The sequence below is a fragment of the Leptonychotes weddellii genome, chromosome 16 (assembly GCF_054177405.1).
Source record: "Leptonychotes weddellii isolate Sample4059 chromosome 16, ASM5417740v2, whole genome shotgun sequence".
NCBI classification, from domain to species: Eukaryota; Metazoa; Chordata; class Mammalia; order Carnivora; family Phocidae; genus Leptonychotes; species Leptonychotes weddellii.
Genome location: NC_138384.1, coordinates 31,933,524 through 31,944,286, shown reverse-complemented (window position 1 = coordinate 31,944,286; position 10,763 = coordinate 31,933,524). Strand labels below are relative to the sequence as shown.

The 10,763-nt window shown below is 37.0% G+C and overlaps 1 protein-coding gene across 1 annotated transcript in view; it reads left to right on the top strand.

Annotated features, from left to right (window-relative positions):
- The window catches only part of PHKB (phosphorylase kinase regulatory subunit beta), a 141,913-nt gene extending 131,581 nt beyond the window's left edge, over positions 1-10,332 (top strand). The window contains exons 16-19 of the mRNA XM_081807891.1: positions 3,769-3,944; positions 6,235-6,342; positions 8,485-8,625; positions 9,279-10,332. Coding sequence (XP_081664017.1) covers positions 3,769-3,944; positions 6,235-6,342; positions 8,485-8,625; positions 9,279-9,416 — 563 coding nt within the window. The 3' untranslated portion in view covers positions 9,417-10,332. The remainder of the gene's footprint in view (positions 1-3,768; positions 3,945-6,234; positions 6,343-8,484; positions 8,626-9,278) is intronic.
- Positions 10,333-10,763: the final 431 nt, after the last annotated feature.

Below are 10,763 nucleotides of genomic sequence, written 5' to 3'. Positions count from 1 at the left end.
TCAGAGAAACACATGTATCATATGACCTCACTGATATGAGGAATTCTTATTCTCAGGAAAGAAACTGAGTGTTTTTGGAGTGATGGGGTGTAGGAGGGATGTGGGGTGCCTGGGTGATAGACATTGGGGAGGGTATGTGCTATGGTGAGCGCTGTGAAATGTGTAAGACTGTTGAATCACAGACCTGTACCTCTGAAACAAATAATACATTATATTTTGAAAAGAAGAAGAAGATAGCAAGAAGGCAAAAACGAAGGGGGGGAAACAGAGGGCGAGACGAACCATGAGAGACTATGGACTCTGAGAAACCTACTGAGGGTTCTAGATGGGGAGGAGCTGGGGGGATGGTTTAGCCTGGTGATGGGTATTAAATAGGGCACGTACTGAATGGAGCACTGGGTGTTATACGCAAAGAATGAATCATAGAACACTACATCGAAAACTAATGATGTGGGCACCTGGGTGGCTCAGTCATTAAGTGTCTGCCTTCGGCTCAGGTCACGATCCCAGGGTCCTGGGATCGAGCCCCGCATCGGGCTCCTTGCTCCGCGGGAAGCCTGCTTCTCCCTCTCCCACTCCCCCTGCTTGTGTTCCCACTCTCGCTGTCTCTCTCTCTGTCAAATAAATAAATAAAATCTTTAAAAAAAAAAAAAACTAATGATGTAAGGTATGGTGAGTAACATAACATAATACAAGAAAAGTAAATCTGAGCAAATGGGAAGATATCTTTGTTCTTAAAGAGGAACACTCAACATTATAAAGGTATCAGTTATAAATGTAATGCAATTGCAAAAAAAATCCAACAAGCTATTTATGGAGGTAGATAGGTTAATACTAAACTTCATATGGAGAAGGAAACATGCAAGAACAACCAGAACAACATAAAAGAAGGACTCGCCCTAACAGACAGTGAAATGTACTATAGAACCTCTATGATAAAAGTGTGATGCTGGCACATGAACACATAAATAGGCCGGCTGAACAGAATGGAAAGTCCAGAAATAGGCCTTAAGCTCATATGGAAATTTAATGTGTGATAGAGGTAACATTTCATATCACTGGGTCAAGGATGGACATTATTTTTTAAATAAATAGTGATGGGACAACTGGATAACCATTTAGGATAAGATAAAGTTAAATCCATACTTTATACTGTACACAAGAATGAACTCCAAATAGATTTGCTATCTAAATGTAAAAAATGAAACCACACCGGAGCTAAAAGAAGACATACTGCTTTAACCTTGGTATGAGAAAGGCTTTCCATCTAGGGCTTAACTCTAGGGGTATTAAAAGATTAATAAGACTATATAAAAATTTAAAACATCATTTTGCATGGCAAAAAATAGACAATCTCAGAAGACAGCTGAGAAACTGGAACAAGCATAGACTACAAAGGGCTAATATCCAAGAATTCTTAAAAACTCAGGGATAAAGAACCAAAAACCCAAGAGAAAAATGGGGGAAAATATGATTAATCAATTCATTTAAAACATAAAAAAATGGACCTTAGATATTTGAAAAGATATTTAAGAGGTTTTTTTTATTTTTTTTTTTTTAAGTAGACTCCATGCCCAGTATGGAGCCCAATGCCCAGCATGGAGCCCAAAGTGGGGCTTGAACTCATGACCCCATGAGCTGAGACCAAGAGTCAGCTGCTTAACCATCAGGCACCCTGTAAAGATGTTTAAACTAACTCATAATTAGAGAAATGTAAATTAAAACATGTTGGGATACCATTTCTCATCTATCAGACAGACTGGCAAAAGTTAGATAGTATGACAAACTTGCTGGGGCTGTAGGGAAACAGACACTATTAATTCCAATTAATAAGTGTAGATGGAATGATGGAAAGAGAAAATTACCATTAGACAAATACAATAGTAACAATTGTTGCAGGCAAGAACCATCATGGATGCTAAATTTAGTGGGTGGAAGTATGATGAGAAATGAAAAATTTGTATAATTTAAAAGTATTTCCACTCAAGATACTTTTTAATTGCAAAAGGAAAAATAGTAACTTTACAATGAAGGAACCCAGTAGACTCTACCTCAATCAAATGATCAAGGTTAGCATCCCAGGAATAAGACACATCAGTATCATGTACCTCCTTAATATGATATACCAAAAAGGCATAATCACTTTTGGGTATTCTTGCCAAAAATGCATAATCTAAGTCTAATAATGACAAAACATCAGATAAACCCAAATTGAGGTGTATTCTACAAAATAACTGACATTTCTAAAATGTTAAATTCATGAGAGATGAAAGAAGATTGAGGAACTGTCATAGATTGGAAGAGTCTACCTAAGGAGATTTGGAAACCAGATGCAGTGTGGGGTCCTGGATTGGACCCACAACCAAAACAAGGACATTAGTGGTAAAATGGCATAATTTGAATAAGGTCCATAACTAATAGTATTGTGTCAGCATTCATTTCCTGGTTTTGAGTGTTGTTATGTATGTATGTTCGAGTGTGAATTATTTTTTTGACTTCTAAGTCTAAAATTTTTCAAAATAAAAAGCCAAAATATAAAGAGAGGTCCTCAAAAATAATTATCTCCATTGTGAGTATTCACACATTTCTACTTTTTTTGTTGTTCTAAGCAAACTTCTCTTTTTTATAATACTAACCATGACTTTATAGAACTCGGAAAACATTTTTTTTTCTTATTGCCAAACAAAGGGAATAGGAAAAAAATCAAATGTAGAGTATTGGGTATTCAGTTTTGCACCTTCAATATCCAAAGTAAAACATCACCAAGAAACCCCTGCCCCTTTGGGCTTCTTCTCTTTGGCGTAGCACTGAACCCAGCCACACAAGATTGGGTCTACCAAAAAAAAAAAAAAAAACCCTGCATCCAAAAGGGATGCAGTTTTAAAACATCATTGGTCCTCTTTTATCAGAACAAAAATGTCTTTTTCATTATACTGTCTCCTGCATAGCTATGTTCCTACCTAGAAATATTGTTGGTCACATGCTTCCCTTGTGGTTGATGGCACATTTCATTCAATGCTTGTTTTAATACCAAGTATAAAAAATGTATATTTGTTCCTATCTGCAGCTTTTGGAAGAATATACTGCTGTGTCATTTGTGTATTCTTTTCAAATCATGCAAATTCTGCATCTTTAGCAGTTTGTGAAGGAGTGTTATATCTTTAAGATGTAACACTTAATCCATGGAAATAAGAGATCTAGAATTTCGTCTTATCACTTTGGTATGATTATTATAACATGTAAAATCATGTAGCTGATTTTTCAGCACTGGTACTTTGGCCATATTTAAATAGAAAAATAAATCTAAGGTTTAAAGTTTAAAACTTTAAAACAAGGTAATTTCATTAGGTACATAATACTTTTTTGAGCCTTCATTACTTACCAAATGTTTATTAAGCATCTTTCTGGGAGAGTGTATAGGAGTGATCAAGCCATACGATGTCCATACTTCCATGAAGTTTACATTTTATTGTACGTAAGGACCACTTGAAGTTATTTCGAAATTGGCTGCTTCTGTGTTTTTAAATGGAGCTTCTTTGCATATTAGGAAGTCGTTTGATCACATAACTTACTAGAGAATATCGTTTTGCCTATTAAATTTTTTAAAATCTTGGGGATGTTCTCCTTTCCTGCAAACTCTGTTTTCACTATGGAAATATTTAGTAACCTCTGTAACACGTGGTAGATATGCATCATTGATGGATTTTGGCTTTTATTTTCACCCTATTGGAACAATTAATCTATATTGAAAGCCCTGCTCTCTATGAGAACAAGCTTGCATTTCAACTCTGAGGCATTTTCTTTTGGTCTACAGATGTTGGCTGAACAGGCGTCAGATTGACGGGTCTTTGAATAGAACTCCTGCTGGGTTCTATGACCGAGTATGGCAGATCCTGGAGCGCACGCCCAATGGTATCATTGTAGCTGGGAAGCATTTGCCACAGGTACAGCCCCACTGTATTTATGTCATTTAAGGGAATCTAAAGGAGTAGGGAATTCTTTCCCCCTCTGCATTGCCAATAACCTTTCTGCTTATTCCATTTTCTAAGAGTATTTAAAGAGAGGGTATCCAGATACCTGAAGGGAGGAACTATTAGAAAATAAAATACCTAATCAATTGGATTGGAAATTTTTTTCCCCAACCTGAGTTACTTTAATTTTTTATTTTAGTGCCCCTCTATACAAAAGCCTTGCTTTACCAAAAGGATATTTTGCTTAAAAGCTAATACAGCTTTTAAGTTTTTTTTTATATAAGTTTTTTTTATATTATTATATTTCAAATGTTTCAGGGAAGCTCTGTGTTTAAAGGAAACATATGGCCAAACCTTTTGCCAAGCAGCTGTCCTTCTTTTGTTTATTTATTAGTGAAGTTTAGCTTTCTTATGTTGGCATTACTATGAAAGCTGGTATTCCTTTACCACCAAGTGATAGTGGGCCAATGCTAGGGAACCTCACAAATAATAAAACATACATTCAAAAGACAGAACCAAATCAGACCTAACAAGCAAGGTGACTTAATAATGCTATGAATAAGGAAATGACTGAATTTCGGTAAATGTGAAAATTATAGTAACTTTTTAGATCATAGATAATCCCTTAATTTACTCAAGATATGACTTAGCTTTGATCCAAATGAATTAGTGCCCCCTCCTTCAGATAGTTTCCCAAGTTATATAAACTGGCCTCTTCTTTGATTTGGTTATTTTATTTAATACTGACCTCTAACTCATTCTGCTTATACACAAACAAGAATAACTAGGCCTTTTGGAAATGGAGTACCATATTTGTTTTTAGTGTTGAAATGTCAACCAAATTATTTTTGATGAGGGTCCTTATTCAAATATAGTATTCTTAAATACCCATGCCCACACTCATTTTGTTTATATGTACACAGTATTTCTGGAACGAACCACAAGACACTGGTAGCATTCTTTTTTTTGCCTTGGGGAAAAGAACTGTGGTTTGAGGGCACAAGGTAGGCTTTTCACTGAAAACCTTTTTTAACCATTCAAATTTGAACTATGTGAATCTATTACTTATTTTTAAAAATGAATAAGAACTGTTAAAAGTATTCTTTATACTATTCACAAACTGCTTAGTGGTTGTATTTGGTTGTCAACATAGGTGCTCCATCCCTCTCCCAGATGCTCTGTGACCATAATATGGGGCAGCACTGTCTCTTTTGAGCAGAGGAGGCCTCCATTATTCCTGCTCTGCTTCTGCTAGGCCTCATGTCTGCTCTACAGTGGACTATGGCAACATTTTGTCTGCTGCTTTCCCAGGCCCCGCTAATAGCTACCAGATTTTCATTTAATTGTCTGCTGCCCAGGCCACTTACATTTTGTATCCTCTCTTTGCTAACAAAAATAACAGCAGATGCATGTTAAGTCTTCTTATGTTCCAGGCACTTTTCTAAGTGCTCCTTTAATCCTCACAATGTTCTTTTGAGGTAGGTACTTTATTATTCCCACTTGACAAATGAGGAAACTGAGGCACAGCTAAGTTTTTTTCCCAAAGTCCTACATCTAGGAAGTACTTGACCCCGAGTGTGACACCTATGCCCTACCCCATCCCTGGTAATTCAACTTCTAAGCCTTTTGTCTTAACTTCTCTGCTCTACTGCCAACCCTAAGTTCTTCCAGAGAGTGGGAAATGAAGCAGGCTTGATGTCTCTTCTCTAGGTTTATCACGGTTGCACAGTAGCCAGATTGACTTTTCACATGAGATATATGAAAAGGAAATTGATATGAAACCATGACAAGGTTTCTACATGCAATGTTGTTTTTGCTTATTTGTATGCATTTTTATGCTGCCAGCTCAGAAAGGACCTGCCACAGAAATGATGTAAATTGAATATCAAGTGACTTACATGCTAAAGTCTGACAGCAAGCATAACTTCTTGTGTTAATTCTGAAAGCAGTATGTACTCTATTTGTTGTCTCAATTTATCGCTGTTCCTTTTGTGTGTTGAAGTGGATTTCCAATATAGTCCCTTTCCCTTATCATTTGTATAGTAAAGATAACTACTAAAAATAGGAGGTTTAATTTATCACAGCAGTCAGCTGGTTGGCTTCAGTAGTTTGACATATATAAAATCCAGTCATATACCTGAAAATGCTCCCTAAGGTTTTATAGAACCTGAAAAAGGTTATTGATTAGAAAATGAAAGTCCTCTATTAAATGGGAACCACAGTATAACAATGCAGCATGTTAATATTGACTTATTTTTTTCAGCAACCAACCCTGTCAGATATGACCATGTATGAGATGAATTTCTCTCTCCTTGTTGAAGACATGTTGGGAAATATTGACCAGCCAAAGTACAGACAGATTGTTGTGGAGGTTTGTATTTAGAAATGCAGATTGCTGAAGAAGTGCTTTCTATCTGCTCCCTGAAAACTAACATAAAGGAAACTGCTCAAGAGAGACCAGGAATTCCACTCCTTACGTAACCCAGATCTCCTCTAGTTGAGTCTTAGACAATATAGCCATCCTTGACCCAAGGTCAAGGTACATGAACAATTTAAACATCTTAAATCCTTCAGTGTGGAAAGACTGCCCAGCTTTTTCAGTCATGCACCACTAAAAAACACAGGAAGTGGCCTTTTCCTATTTTCTTTAATTTCAGTTTTTTTTCTGTTTACAGAAATAGCACATGACTATTGTAGAAAGTTTTAATAGTTCAGAAAATTATAGAAAAGAAAGCAAAAAAATTTATCCACACCCACTAGCAATAGATCATCAGTGTTGATATTTTGAGAGACATCTTTCCAAACATCTCTCTGTGAACAGAGAAGACATGTAATTTTGTGCTGTATCATTTTATATAAAGTTAAATGCTAAAATACACACACACATGCATGGTGTATACATGTGCTCTTTTGCCATTTTAAAACATTATACCAAATATGGAGAGAATCCTCATAATGAATGGATTTAACATATAGCGCATCTTCACTTTGTCTCTTTCTCTGGGAATGTCTCCGTCAGACTCTGTGATTCTTGTGGGTGGGTAGTATGTTTGGGTGAGGCAGAAGCTCTCAGTAACTGCTGGATCTGGCACCTGAAATCCAGTCAGAGTTGAGTGAGATTCAATCTTACCTCAGATGTGCCAGGATTTAGAGACATTATCAGCCAATCAGTTTCATAGCACATGGGAATGAGGCAGCCTGGGGTCAGAAAGAGACGGGGTTATTGGAAGGGTGAATGCCTTTCTTATGCTGTTAGCCATTCAATGTCTAGTGCCCAGCATCTGGGACCTACAATGGACATGGAGGTCCTTCTTGTTGACCAAACGAGGGTCCCTTTGCAGAAGAAATTTTTCTTTAGAACTAGAGCAAAACTTCATATTCTCCTGGCTAAAGCCCTCTCCAAGGTCTCCCACATTGTGACACCTGGATTTTTTCTGAAAGTGTTTCCGTTGGTTCTTTCAGGTTCTGTTTTGGAGGCATTTAGAGAAAGTACAGTCAGGAAGATTCCCAAACTGGGAATTATGAAGTCTTTTTTCCTGTTCCATGTACAGAGTAGGAGCCATAATCATCATTGGAAAGTCTTTACCAAGCATTGTATACTCAGACACAATCTTTGTGTCTAGCAGTATGTCATCTAAAATGGAGGTTACTACTTAGGATGAATGTATGAGATAGACAATGGGATGATGCATTAAACTAAGATATGCAGACCAAGTAGTACTCAGACCATAAAGAGGTCAGAGTTAGGTGTATCTTTTAAAACATAGCCATCCCCTGAGAAACACTGTGATGTCACAGAATTATACTCATTTTGGGGTCCTGGGCTCCAAGTCATTTGATCATCAGCCTAGATCCAGAGTCTCCACTGACCTCACCTGCCTTCTTTGGCTTTGTTGCCGGCCAGCTCCACTGGACACTGGTTTTGGTGTCTTGCCAACAAGGATTAATGCCCAAAGGCCAGAAAGTTCAGACATTTTGGGCGAATAGAGCACTATGTACTGTAGACAGGACTGGGAAAATCATTTTTCTTATTTCATTTACGTGACCTAAAAACATTTCTGCACAGCTACAAAGATATACACAATGAAAAAAAATGTGCAGTTTCCAAACAGAACTTACGCTACTAATTTGCAAGATTTTTAGAAAGAGTCCAGGGCGCCTGGGTGGCTCAGTTGGTTAAGTGACTGCCTTCGGCTCAGGTCATGATCCTGGAGTCCCTGGATTGAGTCCCGCATCAGGCTCCCTGCTCGGCAGGGAGTCTGTTTCTCCCTCTGACCCTAACCCCTCTCATGTGCTCTCTCTCATTCTCTCCCTCTCAAATAAATAAATAAATAAAATCTTTAAAGAAAAAAAAAAAAGAGTCCATTCACAATGATCCTAAAGTCAATCATTGTACAGAACACACTGTGGAATTCAAGGGTCATCCGTCAGTCTGAGTAAAGAATGAAAACATGTCCAGACTGTGTTGCTTTTATGGTTCATATAATTGGCTTTCAACATCTGTCTCTTCTAGTTACTAATGGTTGTATCCATTGTACTGGAAAGAAATCCTGAGCTAGAATTTCAAGACAAAGTAGATCTAGACAAACTGGTGAAAGAAGCATTTCATGAATTTCAAAAAGATGAGAGTCGACTAAAGGAAGTTGAAAAACAAGTAAGTAGAGAAAAGAGCTTTTTGTAGAATTTTTTCATTGTCTCAACTCTTCAAAATATCCCTAATCTCTTATCATTTAACTTACAAAACAGATTTATAGAGTGCAAAATGGAGTATTTGTGGGGCAGGGAGAAGTCTGAGTTATTCGAGAAATTAGTGGTACTTTTTAGTTAATTACTAGTCAGTTCAGCTATGAAGCTCTGACTAAAAAGAAAACTGGGAAGACATAAATTCCCTTTATATAGTTAGCAGTTAAAATGTGTTTTACCAGAGAGGAGCCATAGATTCCTGAAGGCTATAAAATTAAATTCTGGGGAAGATGGGAATGCGTAACAGGCTACGTTGGTGCTGTGTGTACTACCTAATATAGTCCCTTCCAGGTTCTCTGTTTAATATTTTATGCTCATCTGTAAAAAGGTTCCCTAAGTAAATAAAAATTATCAGCAAAGAGGGGAGAATATTAAAAGTGTCTGTCTTTGTTTTATATGCTGAGAAGATGCCTTAGGAAAATGAAAGAAAACCTCAAGAAGGTTCTATTTTCCATGAGGAAATATTTCTGTGAATTTATTTTTCCCCCTAGGCTGACACTGATTTTACCTGTCAACTCTTTACAAACAAAAATCAAGCGACTTGCTTACTGTTTTCCTTTGTAGGATGACATGACTTCCTTTTACAACACTCCCCCACTGGGAAAAAGAGGAACATGCAGCTATTTGACAAAGGTTGTGATGAATTTGCTGCTAGAAGGAGAAGTCAAACCAAGCAATGATGACCCATGTCTGGTTAGCTAGTGAGGAAGGTGTAAGAGGCTCTGCTGAGACACATTTTCTAGAAGTGTGTTAAGTTTTGTGTTGAAGCTTAGTTCAGGCCGCCATTAAATGTATGGACTGATTTTGTTGGTGAGGTGGTTGCCATACCCTTGGCAGTTACTGGACCTCTTGCACGCCATAGTCAATCTAATGGTATGAAATGCTTTAACTAAGTGGGAAAAAAAGATCTCATGATTATTATGCCAACTACAATAATAATCTTTAACAATAGAAACAGTTAATGAATTGAAAGTTCACCACTGCATGTTTTGTGATCACATAACTCATCAAAATGAATCTTTGCTCTTTGGACTAAATTCCCAACTTACTGCCATTAAAATGAATTTGCTAGCTAGAAATGCATACAGGAAATGAAAAGATAATGAAAGAATGGTGAACTGAACTTAGTGGCATTGTCATATTAGAAAAAAATATTAAAATCATAAAAGCAAATCTGCCAGCCTATGTTTTGATTCTCAGAAACTGCTTTGTTGATTATATTTTAGTATACAGAGCTGTTGTACGATTTTTACCTTGTAAACATGACTGTGATTTTGTATTTGTGCTGACTTTAGGGGTGGGCTAAAATACAGTGTAATCTACACCTAATCAGACATTTTCTTTGAGCTCTTACTAAAAATATGGCATGTGTAAGATTGTTCAGAAGTATGGACTGTTAACCTAGTTTGTACTAGTAAAAACAAAATTGAAAATCATTAAATTTCATTTCTGAATTAATGAATATATCTGGACACATTTTTGTATTCTCTTGTTCATAATATTAAGTCTATTACTCGTGAATATTTTCAGCATAATTGATCTGGAGATAGAGTGGAAGAGAATCTATGGTATCTACCATTACACATGTTTTGCTACCAGATTTACTTAAGCAAACTTTTTTTTTTTTTTTTTTAAGATTTTATTTATTTGCGAGAGAGAGAATGAGAGACAGAGAACATGAGAGGGAGGAGGGTCAGAGGGAGAAGCAGACTCCCCGCCGAGCAGGGAGCCCGATGTGGGACTCGATCCCGGGACTCCAGGATCATGACCCGAGCCGAAGGCAGTCGCCCAACCAACTGAGCCACCCAGGCGCCCCTACTTAAGCAAACTTTAATAAAAATAGAAAATAGATTAAACATTTAAAGTTTTATGAGTTCTTACTGAATGTTACAGTACAGCCTATTAGTTTGAGCCATGGACCAAAAGAGAATCATTTTTCTGACCAGTCTTATTATGGAGTATCACCTGAGAATTCAAACTTGTTATATAAAGATGCAGCCCATTTGTAGAATCTTGAAAGGAACTAAGAAACATAGAACAAGTGGCTTC